General features: G+C 35.1%; 1 protein-coding gene across 1 annotated transcript in view; it reads left to right on the forward strand.

The window, feature by feature from the left end:
- Window positions 1-485: 485 nt before the first annotated feature.
- Window positions 486-18,282, forward strand: part of LOC126968304 (histidine decarboxylase) — a 44,422-nt gene continuing 26,625 nt past the window's right edge. The window contains exons 1-3 of the mRNA XM_050813221.1: window positions 486-554; window positions 7,225-7,264; window positions 17,329-17,501. Coding sequence (XP_050669178.1) covers window positions 7,237-7,264; window positions 17,329-17,501 — 201 coding nt within the window. The 5' untranslated portion in view covers window positions 486-554; window positions 7,225-7,236. The remainder of the gene's footprint in view (window positions 555-7,224; window positions 7,265-17,328; window positions 17,502-18,282) is intronic.

Here is an 18,282-nt window from a genome sequence, read left to right on the forward strand (position 1 = left end):
AAATTTAATAATCCATTAAATTATTAATTTTACTTACAAATAGTAAATATCATGAAGATTTTACTGGTCATTGTTAACGTTATCCATCGTATGGCATACTTGACCTCTAACAGAGGTACGTGCCAAACCTTGGGTCACCTGTCAAATCAGCAACGTGCTTGGATAACTCTGTGTTGTGAGGATTTTTTATGCCGATGATCCCTAAAAACCCATCATCTCTATCCCAAAGGAAACAAATATGTATTCATCACCAAGTGATGCATTTTTCCTTCGCTTCAGGTGATCGGCAGTTTAAAAATTGTTTTGTTTAAAATATTATACTTATACATTTATTTTATCTAGCAGTTCGAAACCATTCCGTTCTCCGTTCCGCGTGTCACCATGACCGCTCCCTACAATTGATCAGTCAACTAGTTGACTCAAGAATCGCGAAACACCGCCGCCCTATAAAAGCGTTACTTTGCATCCTCGGCTCACAGTATTGAGTTCGTTTTCGAGTTAAATAAAAAAATCTACTCCGCAATTTTCGTATTTTCGGTTTCTAAGTGTACCGGGTGAGTGCTTTTGTGTTTTTTATAAATAATAAAAATAGAAATTTTAAAAATATTAAAGTATGAATTTTTTATCGTAATTTTTTTTTGTAAAACAAGATATAATATATTTTTATCTATATTTCTACTAAAATTAGACTGTTTGATACGTATTTTCAATATGTTATTTTCGTAATTATTGATTTCATTGCTTTTTTGTTTTATCAAAGAATTCAGTGGATACGATGTAGTGTTGTAATGTAATATGAAACGAGCAAAAATCTTTTATTTTTATTTATTTATTTTTCATGGAAGTAAAAATCTGGTCAAATTGTAATTAACAAAACATAAATTGATTTTAAAGTAAAATTAATCAAAATTATCTAAAAAAATGTTTATATAGGTCATTTAATTTATTTTAGTTTATTGATTCAATAAGATTGAAATTGATTAGTGGGTTAATATCTTTGAAGTTAACTGAAATATATGTTAACAGTAAAAAACAGAAAAATAACTAAATAAAACATTAAACAATAATAAGGTATCCCATTTTTATCGCATAGGATAAACGTAAAATTTATCATTCGGGTTTTGAACCAACAACCCGTCGCGAAAGAGTTTAATATTTACAACTAAATAACTCAGTTCCTTAACTTAAAATAAGGATTGGAAGACCCTGCTGTATTTTACGAAATGTTTGCAAGACAATATTTACATTAAATTTATTTAAAATGAATGAGAATTAGAATATCACATACGACGTTTATATATATTACTTTTGGACGATTCTGTGCACTAATTTTCCTCATAAAATCGCCCGCCTAGTATCAATGTGTTTAATAAGAGACTGTGGGCTGCGAAAATGTTAGGCTCATTTTCCGTGTTCAAATATAGTCGCAGTCTGATACATATATGTTCTGGAGTTTTGAGTCGCAAAAGCGTGTCCCATTCAAATTCAAATATTTTTATTCAAAATAGAATATTAAATCACTTATTGAAATTCAAAAATTTAATACAAATTCGCAATTTGTTTTATACTTTTTAGTGCATATTATATCTATTGTATTGGAATAGTGTTTTAGATGTTATTAGGTACCTACTTATTTTTATAAGAAGGGAAAAGGTTTTATTCATAATTCGCAAGTCAAAAAGTCGTAATAATAATTAAAAATCTGTTTAATTTTGTGCTAATGAAGCCTTTTCATTTGACACCGTACGTAACACGTTAAACCTAATTGAAAATTTTGACCGCTGTTCCTTGCATAAAGAACCTTTTTTTATGATTTAATTACAAATGTTTAGTTTTCAAACTTTTCCTAATACTTTGTAAGTATAAGACGGTAAAACTTGGCAAATCTCATAGTTCTAGGTTAATGGAAAATACTTAATAAATTTTCATTTTCTTGAGAGTGCCGAAACATACCTATATTGCGGCAAAAACGACCGTTTCTTTTATTTAAGTTAACTTAGAAGTTTGATTTATTCACAGCTTCAAGACACTATATCGTTTTCAACTCGATAAAGGTTGCCTTTTTAGGGTTCCGTAGCCAAATGGCAAAAAACGGAACCCTTATGGATTAGTCATGTCTGTCTGCCTGTCCGTCCGTATGTCACAGCCACTTTTTTCCGAAACTATAATAACTATACTGTTAAAACTTGGTAAGTATGTGTATTGTGTAAACCGCATTAAGATTTTCACCAAAAAGTAGAAAAAAATAACAAAAAATTTTGTGGGTTCCCTATACTTAGAACTGAAATATTTTTTTCATGAAACCCATACATGTATGGATAGGTCTTCAAAAATGATATTAAGTTTTCCAATATAATTTTTTTCTAAACTGAATCGTTTGCGCGAGAGACAGACACTTCTAAAGTGGTAAAATGTGTAACTTCTGAAATAAGAGAATGATAAAACTAAAAAAAATATATGATGTACATTACCATGCAAACATCTACCTCATTTAAACGAGATCTAGTAAGTAGAGCTGTTTAACCTAATTCCTGCCGCCGAATTCCACCTTCGCACGACCCGCCACAAGTTAGGATATCTTCCTCACCATCTGGATCTGTGGCGGTCCTCCACAGTGCGGTTTACAAGGAGCTTTCTTCCACGTACTACAAAGCTGTGGAATGAACTTCCTTGTGCGGTGTTTCCGGGAGGATACAACATGGGTACCTTCAAAAAAAGCGCGTACACCTTCCTTAAAGGCCGGCAACGCTCCTGTGATTCCTCTGGTGTTGCAAGAGAGTGTGGGCGGCGGTGATCACTTAACAACAGGTGACCCGTACGCTCGTTTGTCCTCCTATTCCATAAGAAAAAAAAAAGTAGTTTTTTTTTAATATCTCATAATTCGTAAACCGCAATAAATTGCGGTAAACCTTTCATTTAATCATCTCAAATATTATTATTATTAAAGAACTTTGATATTATGTACTTGCTGCTACACTTCATGGTCGAGTCCGACTCACACTTGGCCGCTTTATTCCTTTTGAAGCACGGATCCCTTGAAATGGGAAAGGCTCAATGGAATCAAAAAAAGCAATATCACCCCAATACATTTAGTGGTCTTTGCGTGATTGCGCCTTAAAGAAAATTAATTTTTATTCTATACTAGCTGACCCGACAACGTTATGTGTATATAAAATTTTGTTTATTTTTACCTCCTGAGAGAGTTTGAAAGGTATAAATTCTAATTAGTTATTCGTTTTAAACTATTCTTTCAATTTGATTCCTGAACGGCGGGGAACACATCAAAGGAAAATACAAAATTGTTGTTTTTATTTAATTCCGAGCATTTTCATATTTATTCACCTTTCAAACCTTCTCTGGACTTTCACAAATAATTCAAGACCAAAATTAGCCAAATCGATCCAGCCGTTCTCGAGTTTTAGCGAGACTAACGAACAGCAATTAATTTTTATATATATAGATACAACGTGTTTATGTTGAGTTCTGATAAAGAGTAGGTATTAACGAGACCGTTTATTAGAATCGAATGGTGTATGATTTTTTTTTTAATTTTGTATTTTTGCGTTTCTTATCTTTCATACATAATAATAATTGAAATAATTATCAAATGACAATGTCACACACCTTTATGAGAAAATTGGCAACGTTGCATACTAAGAGCTACAAATTATGAATGATTGTACTTACTTACTTATTAATGCAAAAGCGGCCAAGTGGGAGTCGAACTCGCCCATGACGGGTGCCGTAGCAGCAAGTAACATACGATTTATGACGTATTAAAAAAAACTACTTACTAGATCTCATGTCTCTCAGTTGAGAAAAAATTGATATTAGAAACCTCACAGTAACGGATTAAGCTAACGCGGGGCCCGTAGCAAATTCTTTCAATGAGTTCTTGGTAAATACACTGGAAATAGTCGGTTACCGAGTGTCTGACGTGGGTTGTCTCAGTGGGAAAAGCTGTAAAGTTTCACGTTTTTGCCACATCAAGAAATTCAATATCTTAATGAGTTTCTCTCAAAATTATGATGAGACAGAGATGAGTGGGACCCCTTTTGCGCGGGGCCCGTAGCAATTGCTACACTTGCTATATGGCTAATCCGGCATATACATATGGGCTTACAAAATAATACATATAGGTTTGAAGAAAAAAAAATTTGAGTTTCAGTTCTAAGTATGGTGGACCCCCAAAATTTATTGTTTTTTTTATATTTTTGTGTAAAAACGGAACGGTGCATAAAAATATGTAAGTTTGGCAACGTCGCTAAGATTAGAACTGTTTGCAATCAAGACACAAAATACATTTACAAACATTTTTAATACCCATAATATGCATCTAAGAATACATGTTACTTGAAATTTTCTTTTTCTTTTTATCTATAGATTATAACCCTAAAGTTATGGGAACTCAATATAAACACGTTGTACAGATATAAATAGTAATAGAAAAGATCTATCACACGTTGTCCATTTTGTTTGTCTTCAATAACTCCGTTGTTATTGACTCGCGAAGCCTGGGTCTATTGTAAATATGATATAATTGATATGGCGGCCATACTTCATACGTGCACACATTTTTGAAATGGAAAATTCTTTAAGCGCGCTATGCACACTCTCTAAATAACGGTCGCTCGGGTAAAGACGGCTGGATTCGACTTAGTGTTATGGTTGGTAAAGCAGCTTTTAGTTCAATGTTCAAATTTAAATATTAGTGTAGGTTATAATAAGTTTTGTAATTTCACCAGCTACAGCGCCCTGCAAAAGAATACTTGCACGTCACTGCTTCACGGCAAAATCTCTGCAAAATATCTACCCACAGCTAAAGTCTATTAAGAATGTACAATATTTTGACCTATCACTAAATAGTATAAAACAAAATCGCTTAGTCTGTCCCTATGTGTGCTTAGATCTTTAAAAGTACGCAACGGATTTTGATGCGGTTTTTTTTAATAGATGGAGTGATTTAAAATATATATTTATGTGTAGGTCTCCTGGTGATAGAAAATCCCGGACTTATCTATACATTTAGATATTTTTTTGAACCCTATGGCTAGGGCTAGGGCATAAGGAACACGATAGGTAGGTCCCGTAGGTACACAATTAGGCTACACATACACACACGCACTAGCTAGGATAAATGCACAAAGAGTCCCGATCCAGATACCTACAATTAGGGATAAGTTGCAGGGGAAGGTGTTAGGGGTAGGTTCTACCCGATTTTTCTGGTTTTGCATGTATTAAAATGCATAATATAGTAGAGAAACACTGATCATTTTAGTAGTTTCTAATGTGATGTCGTAAATGAACACATTTTTGGCCCTAACATTTCAAATGTTGGCTGAACTCTACGAGATAGATCAAAATAATGTACTACAGTATGATACAACTTAAAAAGGCCTACAAAAAAGTCCGCGATGATGTATGTTTATCTCTGAGGAATAGCCTTTAATAACCATTTTTATCCTATACTTTATCCGAGAAATAATAGCTCATTTACGAAGCAATTTTAAGCAATAGAGCATTAATCATTATCCAATTATGTACATTAAATACATTGTGAATTTAATATACATCAATATGGTCCTTTACAGTATGTAATTTAAATGAATATTTTCGAAGATATTACAGTTTTAAAATGCATATTTATAGATAAATAACGGGATCACTCGGAAAAACCTATGTCAGTTAATTTTTACTTTTAACTTTTGGCAGAATTAACTGTCTCCGGGCAGCATACTCGTAGTATCTAATAAATATAATAGCAGTATTATCATAGTCATCAAATGCCAATGAAGTTCACAATTTTGGACGGCATTAGAGGTAGACATAAACGGCTTATACGTGTGGAAGCCGTACTAAAGTAAGCCTTATCGATTGGCGACCACGAATTAGTCATGCTTAGTTCGCCAAATAGTATTATGTATCTTATAAAAATTGAAGTACAATGAGATGTTTTGTGAAACTACATGAAAAGATGGTGGCCTAATTTTCCGTAGCTTCTAATAATTATAAATAATAGAAAAACATTTTAACAAAAAAACCGACTTCAAAAACACTATTCCGAAACAATAGATATAATATGCAATAAAACGTATAAAAATAATTGCGTATAATCTAATTCTAGTAACGATTATTGTTATTTTTGGAATCGGTGGGCAAATTTAAGTTACTTTTATGTTTTTCTCATGGTTGACATTGTCAGATCTGGACCAAATTGAAATGGGACTACACGGGAAGCACAAATATATAAAAGAAGCTTCAAATTAAAAAAGAATTATCAAAATCGGTTCACCCAGTCGAAAGTTCTGAGGTAACAAACATAAAAAAACCGACGAATTGAGAACGTCCTCCTTTTTTGAAGTCGGTTAAAAAGTGCATAATTCTTTACAATAAGTTTAAATTAGGAATGGTATGATTGATGTATTTTATTATCCAAAATGCGCGATATCAATATGTATTATTATTATTCCTATTTTTTTAATATTATTTTCATCACGCATGAGGTGATCCGTAGAAGTTGGGTTATTCCCCTATTTCTCATGCATTTTTAAAGCAGTTACTTTTACTCTACTACATATTATTTGATTGAATGTAGTTTTCTGTATTCAGGGATCCTGAACAGCATAACATTGTAATCTACAGGCAGTAGAATAACTTGTTCATCTCGCCTCTTATCATACAGCCGAATACCACCACCGGACATGACGTCAAAATGCTGCATTCCACCCGCATCAGGTTGACATCAGGCATTCCACAACTTCTCGCCTCGCACAGCCATTTTGAGGAATAAATTTAAGGCTGCTGCTTTCCTGAACTGATACGACTTAGGCACCTTCAAGAATAGAGCATGTGTCAGCATTATTTTGTTTCGGGCTGAAGTTCGCCGTAGCTAGTGAACCTACTGGGCAAATGAGATTTAACATCTTATGTCTCAAGGTGACGAGCACAATTATTGTAGTGCCGCTTAGAATTATTGAGTTTTTTAAGAATCCTGAACGGCGCTGCATTGTAATGGGCAGGGCGTATCAAATACTATCAGCTGAACGTCATGCTCGTGTCATCCTTTATTGTCATAAAAAAAATTGGCAATGCATCCTTTCAGCCCTGTTGTTGTGAATGCGCGGTTGCCTCTCCAATCACGCCCGTTTGGCCCCTCTTGTTTAAAATAATATTTTTTTTTTTCATCTGATGATGTGAATAATAATGATGATGTTTTTGTTACAGGAATATCCAAGTATGGATCATCAAGAATTCAGGGTTAAAGGTACGTTTAAAGTAACGCTAGTAAGGGATTTTAACATAAATTAAGTCGCCCACTTCGGCCCAGTTGCCACGTTACAAATTCAAATATTTTTATTAAAAATAGGATGTGACATCACTTATTGCAATTCAAAAACTACCACCCATTCCAAAATGAATGCCGCAGACCTGAGAAGAGCGGGCGCAACAAACTCAGCGGGCTTTTTTTTTCAACGAAAAAATATGTTTACAAAGTAATATTGTACAATTAAACTTATTATTTAATAGCCTGAGGGCGGTCACACCATTCCCAATATGTGGTATCATTAAGAAAGTCATTTATGTTATAATAACCTTTACCACACAAACGTTTTTTAACAATTCTTTTGAATAACGTTATACTTTTGTTTTGAACATTTTCTGGGATCTTGTTGTAAAAGCATATACATCGCCCCCAAAAGACTTACTAACTCGACTTAGCCGAGTAGTAGGAATTAAAATTTTATGCCTGTTCCTGGTGTTAACGTTACGGTTATGACAGTTTCTAGCAAATTCACTTATGTGCCTATGAACATACATTACATTATCAAGAATATATTGAGAAGCAATAGTCAAGATGTTAATTTCTTTGAATTTTGCTCTCAATGATTCTTTAGGACCTAGGTTATAAATAGCGCGAATAGCCCTCTTCTGCAGCACAAATATTGTATTAATATCGGCAGCGTTGCCCCATAGCAATATACCATAGGACATAATACTATAGAAATAACTAAAGTATACTAGTCGCGCCGTATCTATGTCAGTTAATTGTCTAATCTTTTAACCGCGTATGCTGCAGAACTAAGTCTGTTCGCCAATCCTTCAATATGGGGGTCCCATTGTAAATTGGAATCTAGAGTTATGCCAAGAAATATAGCAGATTCCACCGGTTCTATCACCTCTCCATTTAACAAAACACTTACAGTACATTGTGATATCATGTAACATTAAAATTTTATCTATTCAATAGGTTTGCGATTTACCTGGACATACATACGCACAAGCAAACACAAAAAAAATACTTTTATGGATACTATTTGATTGTTTCTAGAATACATTGCAAGTATTATTTTAAAACAGTCATTAATTGTAAAAAGACTTAAAAGATCTTTCTAAAAGATATCATAACAACTCATTTAGATCAAAAATATTAGGTAATAGATCGTAATTTGTATAATAGTCCTCGAATGGCGACTATGTTCCGGAAGACGCAGTGTTGGTCAACCACAAGATCGACCGACGATGGTCAAGATCGCCGGAATAAGTTGGATAAAAGCAGTGCAGGACAGATCATCGTAGAAATCTTTGGTGGAGGGCTTTGTCCAGCACTGGACGTCATCCACCTTATATAATGATGATAATCTAGTCGTCAATTCCTGGGCTAACATCTTATGTCTCAAAGTGACGAGCACAACAAAAAATCTGAGTGGCACTACATCTTAAAATGCAGTGCGTATCACTAACAATCAGTTGGAAGTCTTACTCGTCTTACCATTTATTCTCCTTAAAACAATCATAGTTTTTTTTTCATTACTTTTGTTGATTTATTTATCACATCTATTTATATTACAGTGTAATTGACCGCGAACTTGACTTTTGCATTGAGATGTTGTAGCTTAAGCTCAATATTATTTCAACTGCCAAATGACAATAAAAATGAAATCAAAGGTTATGTTAAGCTTACGCTCAACTAAGTTTTCCATAAGTAAAGTCTGAGCGAAGTCTAAGTACGGTCTATAGATCTCAGCAAAAGTAAGTTTTGCTAAGTTTTATACTACACCATTGTAAATTATAACAGCAAATAGAACATTTCTTTTATGAAAATAAAGGACGAGACGAGTAGGACGTTCAGCTGATGGTTATCCAAGAATTCTGAGCAGCGTTACAGTCACCTTGATACATAAGATATTAAGTCTCATTTGCCCAGTAATTTCACAAGCTACGGCGCCCATCAGACCGAAACTCAGTAAAGCTTACACATTACTGCTTCACGGCAGAAATAGTCGCCGTTGTGGTACCCATAATCTAGCCGGCATCCTGTGCAAAGGAGCCTCCCACTGCTAACATTTGGGGCGTAAATTTCGAAGTTTGTAGCGGAGATCTGAGTCTCAACAGATCGCAGCATGACGCTGCTCTACCAAGCACAACACCCCGCTAGGAACAAAAGTCGTCTTCAGACTACTCTGAGCCCCGACTGAGGTAAATTCTAAACTTCGACACAGTGGTGCACATGTTAAAACCACTCGCACTGTTCGTCACGTTCCAAATGGGCTTCGAAGTTAAAACGTGACCAGTAAAGTCACATTGCTTAGACCCTCCTGATTCTCGGGGCTCCTCAGTTGGTTAATGCTTGCCAGATTCCGCTAGGCTGACTTCGGCCTTACAGGTATAATTGTCTTTTGGACTCTGGTGTCTTTTTTTATATAAGGGGGCAAATTAGCAAAAGAGCCACGGGATGGGGAGAGGTGAGGCAACCGCCCATGGATATCCGCAACAACAGGTATCAAGAAATGCTTTGCCGGCCTTTAAGGTGGGGTATGCTTTTTTCTTGAAGGTCCCTAAGTTGTCTCTGTAACATGTCTTGTTTGGAAGGGCGACTGGTTGCGCTGCCATGGTGTCACGGTTAAATATAGCCTGAGGCATTCAGACATAATCCCGCGGATGGTAGCTTCGCACCACCAGCCGCTCGGCCGAGTGCATTAACCAAATGTCCGAAACTGCCGTTCTTCTTGTATTGAGCGGTATTTCGAACTAATCACAACTCAGGCCCAAATAAAAAAATGGCTGCGAGAAAAAACGGAACAATCCCACTTAACAGAATGTAGAAACAGCATAGGTTGAAGGCAAACAAATAATGCGGTTCCGGTGCCACCAAAGAGGTTCGCCTGCAACCTAATGAGACTACACAGAGAAAAAATTCGTACAATTGTAGGTTATGCCACCGGTCACTGTCCCTTGAACAAGCATCTGTCTATCATAGGTGTAACAGACAGCCCTTTGTGCAGAGGATGCATGGAGGCAGAGGAAACGCAAGAACACGTGCTTATGGAGTGCAGTAGTGTCGGCCGAACAACGGGCATAAATACTCCAATCACCAGGATCGCTTCCGGATGCCTGCAGAAAAATTCTGCTAGACTTCTGGAATGAGCTGGGCTGGTTGGAGTAAAAAGACATATAAAAACACACAATGGCCTAATCAAGAGGCTAAGTGTGTAAATAGCCCAGCTAAACTAACTAACTAATCACAACAACATGACATCAGGTGATAAATACTAACCTGTCTCACGACGGTCTAAGCACAGCTCACGTTCCCTTCTGATAAGAATAGTGAACTTTGATTCACAATGGAAGTGCCGACATCGAAGGACCAAAAAGCAACGTCATAGAAATAATCTTCTTCGTTAAAATAGAAGAATTGAATGGAAAATTATTCAACCCATATAGCCCTTTGGTTATTGGACCAAGCCTACTAATCTGGAGGTTCCGGGTTCAAATCCTAGTACATGCAAATATTTATATGATGAATATTGTTTGTTTCTGAGTCAGAGATGTTTATGTGTATAACATCGTATTAAATATATCGTTGTCTCGCACCCATGGTACCAGGCTATAAGAAAGAAAAGGAATGCAATTTAAATGCATATTCTCTTTCCTAGCGAGAAAAAATTGTGTTGAAGAGTGTCAATATTATATTATAATACATAGTATGTATTAGTATGCTGCGGCTTAGTAACAAGGTCTTAAGGCCACGCCGATACAGTGATACATAATTATTAAATAAATGGTTAGTTGATTCCCTTTCTGTGTTATATAATTTATTCACAAGATAATTTTTTACTTTTAAGACTCTCAGAAGTGGAAGATACTCTAAAATTTTTGTGATATCTTAAATAAAAGATATATAAATTATTAATATATGCGTTTGCATTATAACCATACTTTTATATAAAAAAAAAGAAGCCCGCTGAGTCTGTTGCGCCCGTTCTTCTCAGCCCTAATAATAATAAATGATTTTATATCCTATTTTGAATAAAAATATTTGAATTTGAATACAAATTAAATTTGTATTCAAATTCAAATATATATGTCTGATTCGATCTCGGAGGGAAACTCCAAGCAAAGCCCTCTCAATTGCCCTCTGAGCGACCATGAGTTTCCTCATAAGGCCCATAGTTAGCGACCACTTTAACAAAAAAAAACTAATAGGACAACCAGATTCGAACCGGAGTCTTCAGCTTTCCGGATCACCCAATCTCCCATCTGAGCTATTATAGTCTTGTATATATTGGCGAAATTTATCTTTGTATTCTAATGTTATTATAGCAGTTTCTCATTAAAACAAGGATAAAACTACATTTTTTAAAATTGAAACCTAGCTAGATCGATTTTTCGCCCCCGAAACTACCTGCATACTAAATCTCATTAAAATCGTTGGAGCCGTTTCCGAGATTCAGATTAAATATATTTATATGCAAGAATTGCTCGTTTAAAGATTGCTTTCTTGACTACTTGTATACCCTGTACAATGTATATTTCATAAGTAAAACAAAGAGGCATCTTTTATGTATTAATTCCTCTGAATGTGTGAAGGAAACTATGTGTCAACCAGTGATTACCGTCTGCGTTTTCATTTAATTTAAATTTAATGTTGATAGGAATGAAATAAAACTTAACAATATTTATCAAACTTAAAAATATATATCTTTAGAAAATTATGAGTTACAGATAAAGCAAATAATTAAAATACTATAACATATATTTACACTATTGCAGGTTTGTCAATGTCATCGTAGGCTTAATAATTGATCTAAAGCCTATTTAGAGTTCGAGTAATTGTGAACTTTGATAATTATTGACTTCTGTGTTTATGTAATTGGGTTTAGCCTTATTACTAATGACCCTCTTAAGGTTATTAGCAGAAAATTTTCCATAAATCCTCCCTTTTTTGTGATCCTCGGTTTTAACGATAGATGATTTTTTGAACTGATAAAACTTCTTTAGCTGTCAAAAATCTAAAAATGAAGAAAACAATCTAAACTAATAAATTTTCACAAAAGTTCAGGCGTGGGTATTCCTTCAGTATGACAATGTTAGTCACTTTTCTCTTTAGTCGTGTCAACCTTAGATCATTTATGCCTCTAGATAGACTATGAAAACGTCGAAAAAATTTGAGATTGATAGTAAAAATTTGAGGTTGATAGTTGACCTCTATTTTGAGCAATGCACGCAAACTTACACAAAGTGACATACAAATCACGAGTGTAAGACGTAGCTTGTCACGCACATAAAAGTAATAAACCTAGCCTGATTTCATGGGTTGTCTAGCAGCAAGAGGTGTAATTTCTATTTCGGTCTGAAGGGCGCCGTAGCTAGGGAAATAACTGGGCAAATGAGTCTTAACATCTTATGTCTTAAGGTGACGAGCGCAATTGTAGTGCCACTCAGATTTTTTGGGTATTTCAAGAGTCCTGAGGGGTACTGCATTGTCATAGGCAGGGTGTATCAATTAACATCAGCTGATCGTCTCGTCCCATATTGTCATAAAAAAAATGTTCAATATTCCGGCTTTGTTCTAATACGACGTGATTTGTCTATATGTGTATAATGTCATTGATTAAATTAATTATGTGTTCTCGAGGCTTTAGATATCTTTATTTACTTTGATTAAGGGAAAAAGATGCGATTTGCATTTAAATAACGATAGAAAATTAAAGCCTTCATAGACTCGACCACGTGAATTAGTATTCAAATTGGCTTCCTATTCTAAATACGATGAAAGAGAGTTAATTATTTTGGATAAGCGACAGTGGCGCAATAAATTGAAACTTTTACTCTCACCAAGGCGACCCCGGTTCGATCCTCAACCGCCACGTACCAATGTGTTTTTCGACTTCATATTTTTTTGCCCTGTGCTTGCCAGGGCAAAAAAAGAATAGAGAAGTCCCAGTCCCAAGTGTGTCGTAAGAGGCAACTAAGGGCATTTACCAGTGGGAGGCTTCTTTGCACAGGATGCCGGCTATATTATGGATACCACAACGGCACCTTTTTCTGGCGTGAAGCAAGAATGTTTAATCATTATTGTGTTTCGATTTGAAGGGCGCCATAGTTAGTGAAATTACTGGGCAAATGAGTCTTAACATCTTATGTCTCAAGGTGACGAGCACTATTGTAGTGCTTCTCAGAATTTTTGGATTTTTCAAGAATCCTGAGCGGCACTGCATTGTAATGGGCAGGGCGTAACAATTATTATCAGCAACATATTATTCACATAATAATAATAATAATATTGACACACTTTTTACACAAATTATCTTGCCCCAAGTTAAGCATTTATAGCCTATGTTATGGGTTACAAGACAACGATATATTTAATACAATATACTTACTTAAACATACATAAATTCATATAAACATACATAAATACATTTTTAAACATCCATGACTTGGAAACAAATAATAATATAAGGACATATCATTCACAGTCTGACAGCGGAACGGCAAAAGTGTGCTAAAAGACAATGTAAGCACACTCTTCTCCTTAGTCGTGTGTCAACTGTCACTGTCCGAATCGGGTTCTAAATTCAACAAACGTAACCTGAACTGAATAATTGTTTTAGATTGCTGCTTATTGACCAATAATATTTTAAGCAACTAGAGTAAATGCGGCAATGTATAGATATAGCAGCCGAAGCTTATTATGGTGTTATTTGTGGCATGTTTCATACTTCAGCGTTCTTTTAATAAGACGTGATTTGTCTGAATGCTCAGAACATCATTGGTCTTAATAATAAAAACTACTAGAGACCTAGTAAATATAGAAATAGCCAGTGTTTGATCAATACATATATATTCACTCGCATTATTAAAAGTTTAACGACGACTGAATCCGGTAAGCCTCGAGAATATAATAAAGATACGAACAGATCCCCGACCGTTTCGAAGCAATTTGCAAACAAATAAACGTTTCGTCGCGCAGTGACTTTATTGTCACATACATCGTTTAGTGATATAATTCAATAAAGTTCGTGTAGCCTGGCTAAATTGTTTTTAGATCTTTTATTTACTTTAAATCTGCTACATAAAATACTAACTGTCCTATCGCGCCCGCTCATCTTAGTGTTTTAACTGTATTTTATTATGTAAATAAGGGATGAAACGAGCAGGACGTTCAGCTGATGTTAATTGATACGCCCTACCCATTATAATGCAGTGCCGCTTAGGATTCTTGAAAAACCCAAAAATTCTGAGCGGAACTACAATTGCGCTCGTCACCTTAAGACATAAGATGTTAAGTCTCATTTGCCCAGTAATTTCACTAGCTACCGCGCTCTGCTGACCGAAACACAGTAATGTTTAAACATTACTGCTTCACGGCAGAAATAGGCGCCATTGTGGTACCCATAATCTAGCCGGCATCCTGTGCAAAGGAGCCTCCCACTCCCCTGCCTCCTATTCGTATTGCGAATATATTTGTAGTTCTAAGTCAAAAAGTATAGGTTCCGGAAAAGTAATCACCAACTTATTATATACTAAAACCTTCTCCGAAACACACTGCATCTAATGGTATAGGTATTATTCCGATAGTTTCAGTGGTTTTCAAAGCATAACCGAATGAATAAACTTGCTCTCCATTTATTAGTATAGATTAGCTGGTTAAGTTAGTATCCGATCATTTTATTTAATTCTTGTCATCAAGATGACATTTTCCCCAATAAGAATATTCATCGATCTATTGTCTGCACAGGACTCATAACTGCTAGCAAAAAACTTCCAGTGGGAGGCTCCTTTTGCACAGGATGTCGGCTATATTATGGGTACCACAACGGTGCCTTTTTCTGCCGTGAAGCAGCAATGTATACCTAAGCATTATTGTGTTTCAGTCTGAAGAACATCGTAGCTAGTGAAATTACTGGGCAAATGAGACAATACATTTTATATCTCAAGGTGGCGAGCGCAATTGTAGTTCCGCTCAGAATTTTTAGGTTTTTCAAGAATCCTGAGCGCAATTTGCATTGCAGTGGGCAGTAAAAATTACCATCAGCTGAACGTCCTGCTCGTCTCGTCGCTTATTGTCATAAAAAAGAACTACGGAAAACTTTTGTTAATTTTCAATAACGATTCAATCATCGCAATGACATTTCAAATACTCACACCAAAAAAAACCATAGATAATAATATTTTATAATTTAATCAGTTAGAATTTCTAGTTAAAGTTTATAATTAAGATTATATGTGACCTAAAATTGGTTATAATACCATTAAACTCGAACGACCTTACAAATAAACTTGGTATAAAGTCATACCAACAAATAGAAATTTTACTTATGATAGGTTTATTCGGACGTATAAACTTTCCCGCGTTTATTTGCATAGCTGCATAACATTCAGAAATCTTCAGAATTATCATTGTATTGACAGTGTTGTCAACGATAATGTAAACATTTTGCATATTCTTGGTTTTTTCTCATGTATATGTATAAAGAACGTTTTTTTTGTAAGGCCATAATTGTTTAACGACGGTTATTGATCACAAAAATTTAATGATAGGATTTTTCTGTCTGGCCAGTTAAAAGAACGAGAGACAAGGTCTCCTTTGTTACTAATCTTATTAAATTAGATAAGCCTATGGGTACGGCACTATGGAAAATAGTGTTTCCATCCTCAGTAATAAAGATAAAATTTGTAAATACAAATTTTTATCACTCCTATTCGAAAGATAGGCCCAAGGCTTCCCTTTTGGATGTCAGATGTCATACAGATGACCTTCATGTACCATGCATTTAGATCTCTTATTGTACTTCAAAATCCACCACCTTCGAACCTACCTATCATTCTAAAATATATTATGCCTCGTACTTGAGAAGAACGGGCGCAAGAACCTCATCGGGCTTCTTTTTTTGTGAGCACTTAGGTACCTGTTAAAATCAAATCCAGTCAAAATCATGTAGGTCACGGAAACGATACTTTTGAATGTCAAAAAAAATATTTATTCTTATTGAATCTACTGCTACTTCATAAAGGGTTGAGCTAATGAGAAGAAGTAGAAAGAAACTCATTTTAATTCAAGATTTACATTTTGATCGTTTTACAAATACCAAACCAGTTAGCAAGTCATCCATGCTGAAGCAACCTTTACCACAAAAACGTTTTTATAACATTATGCAACACAATATGGGCTTAGTACATTTTCTGGGACCCTGTTGTAAATAGCCCAAAAAAAGACTTACTAACATGACTTAGCCAAGCAGTATACCATAAAAAGTTTATCTCTGTTCCTGGTTTTAACATTACAATTTTCACTGTCCTGATCCTGACAAAACTTTCGTAGGTTTTTCCGTTAGCATTAACCCTTTGATGATGTCGAACTTTATTGTCTGTATTAGGACGTGACGCTTAAGCAGTATCCTTTATGTTAGCGCCAGCTCGATGTCCCCAGCCTAAGGTTCTGGAAGCCTCTGAAGCTAGATATCAAAGGATGCCAAGGCTCTTTAATCCTAATAGTAGGAGTGCTTATCCTAATTATTGTAGAATCCTATTAGCAAACTCACCAACTCTAAAAGGCATAAAATGCATTTATTTTCTCAAAATTGATTCCTTTAGAATTCTTTTTGATGTCATTTCTAATATACTAGATACTACTACCGCTTTGGAAACAAATGGCGCTCTGAGAGAGAAGAAGCGGCGCAAGAAACTCTCCCACTCTCTCTCTCTCTCTTTTTAATAAAAATATACAAAATTGTATTTAAATAAAACACTTTTAAAGGATTAAGACGCGTGTAATTGTAACGGTTTTACATCTGGATCTGGAAAGGTCTTGAAACGTCGGGTTAACTAAAATAAAAATGTAACTTTTACGCAAAAATTTAATGTAAAACCGTTACAATTATATGCGTTTTAATCTTTTAAAAGTGTTTTATTTAAATGTGTAACACTCGCGTTAGTCAAAGAAAATACTATGTACAACATTGTACTCTAAAGGTGCAACCCCATCTAACAGATACCAGAAATTTGGACCAATTTATTAAACATTTTGTCTCTTTTCTTCAACAGCTAAGGAGCTGGTGGACTTCATAGCGGACTATTTGGAGAACATCCGTGATTTCCAGGTGTACCCTAGTGTCCAGCCAGGATACCTTCACAAGAGACTCCCCACCGAAGCTCCACAGCATCCTGAGCAATGGGATGATATTTTCAAGGACGTTAAGGATCATATCATGCCAGGGGTATGTTTTTTAAGTATCAATATATTTGATTGAGTTACGTGTTCTTCAGACGCCTCTCCACTACTAGAGGTTGGTCGTCAGTACAGTAAACTTCATTCTGTTTTGTACCAAGCGAATCAGGTCTTCCATTCTGTTAAACCCATTTCAGGTATCTAGCAGTTGAATAATATATATAGCGTTTTTGCTATTTTGAACAATAAAACAAACATACATTATCCTTTGTTTTTTTTTAAATATGTGGAAGCAAACGTTCAAGAAGTTCACGTAATGGCAAGTGGTTAGAATGCGTTGCCCCAGCTTTTAAATTGGCCCATGCCAAAGCCCCTTAACGAACTGATGTAGCTTCATCTCTTTAAACTGTTCTGTGGCAATATGTCATGTTATTACTTCCCTATCTATCTATATATATAAAAATGAATTGCTGTTCGTTAGTCTCGCTAAAACTCGGGAACGGCTGGACCGATTTGGCTAATTTTGGTCTTAAATTAATTGTGTTAGTCCAGGGAAGGTTTAAAAGGTGAATAAATATGAAAATGCTCGGATTTACATAATAACAACGATTTTTCTTTAATGTGTCCCCCGTCGTTCAGAAATCAAATTAAAATAATAGTATAAATTGAATAACTCATTAGAATTTTTATATTTTTCTTACTTTCTCAGGAGGGGAAAAAAACTTAATTCAAGCTTAGTATAGTAGGTAGATTAACTACAGTTGTTAACTATCTATCAGATTATTTTGATGTAGATTGATAAATCTTAAGTTTAGTCACAAATTAAATTT

This window comes from Leptidea sinapis, chromosome 15 (assembly GCF_905404315.1).
Source record: "Leptidea sinapis chromosome 15, ilLepSina1.1, whole genome shotgun sequence".
In the NCBI taxonomy this organism is placed as follows: domain Eukaryota; kingdom Metazoa; phylum Arthropoda; class Insecta; order Lepidoptera; family Pieridae; genus Leptidea; species Leptidea sinapis.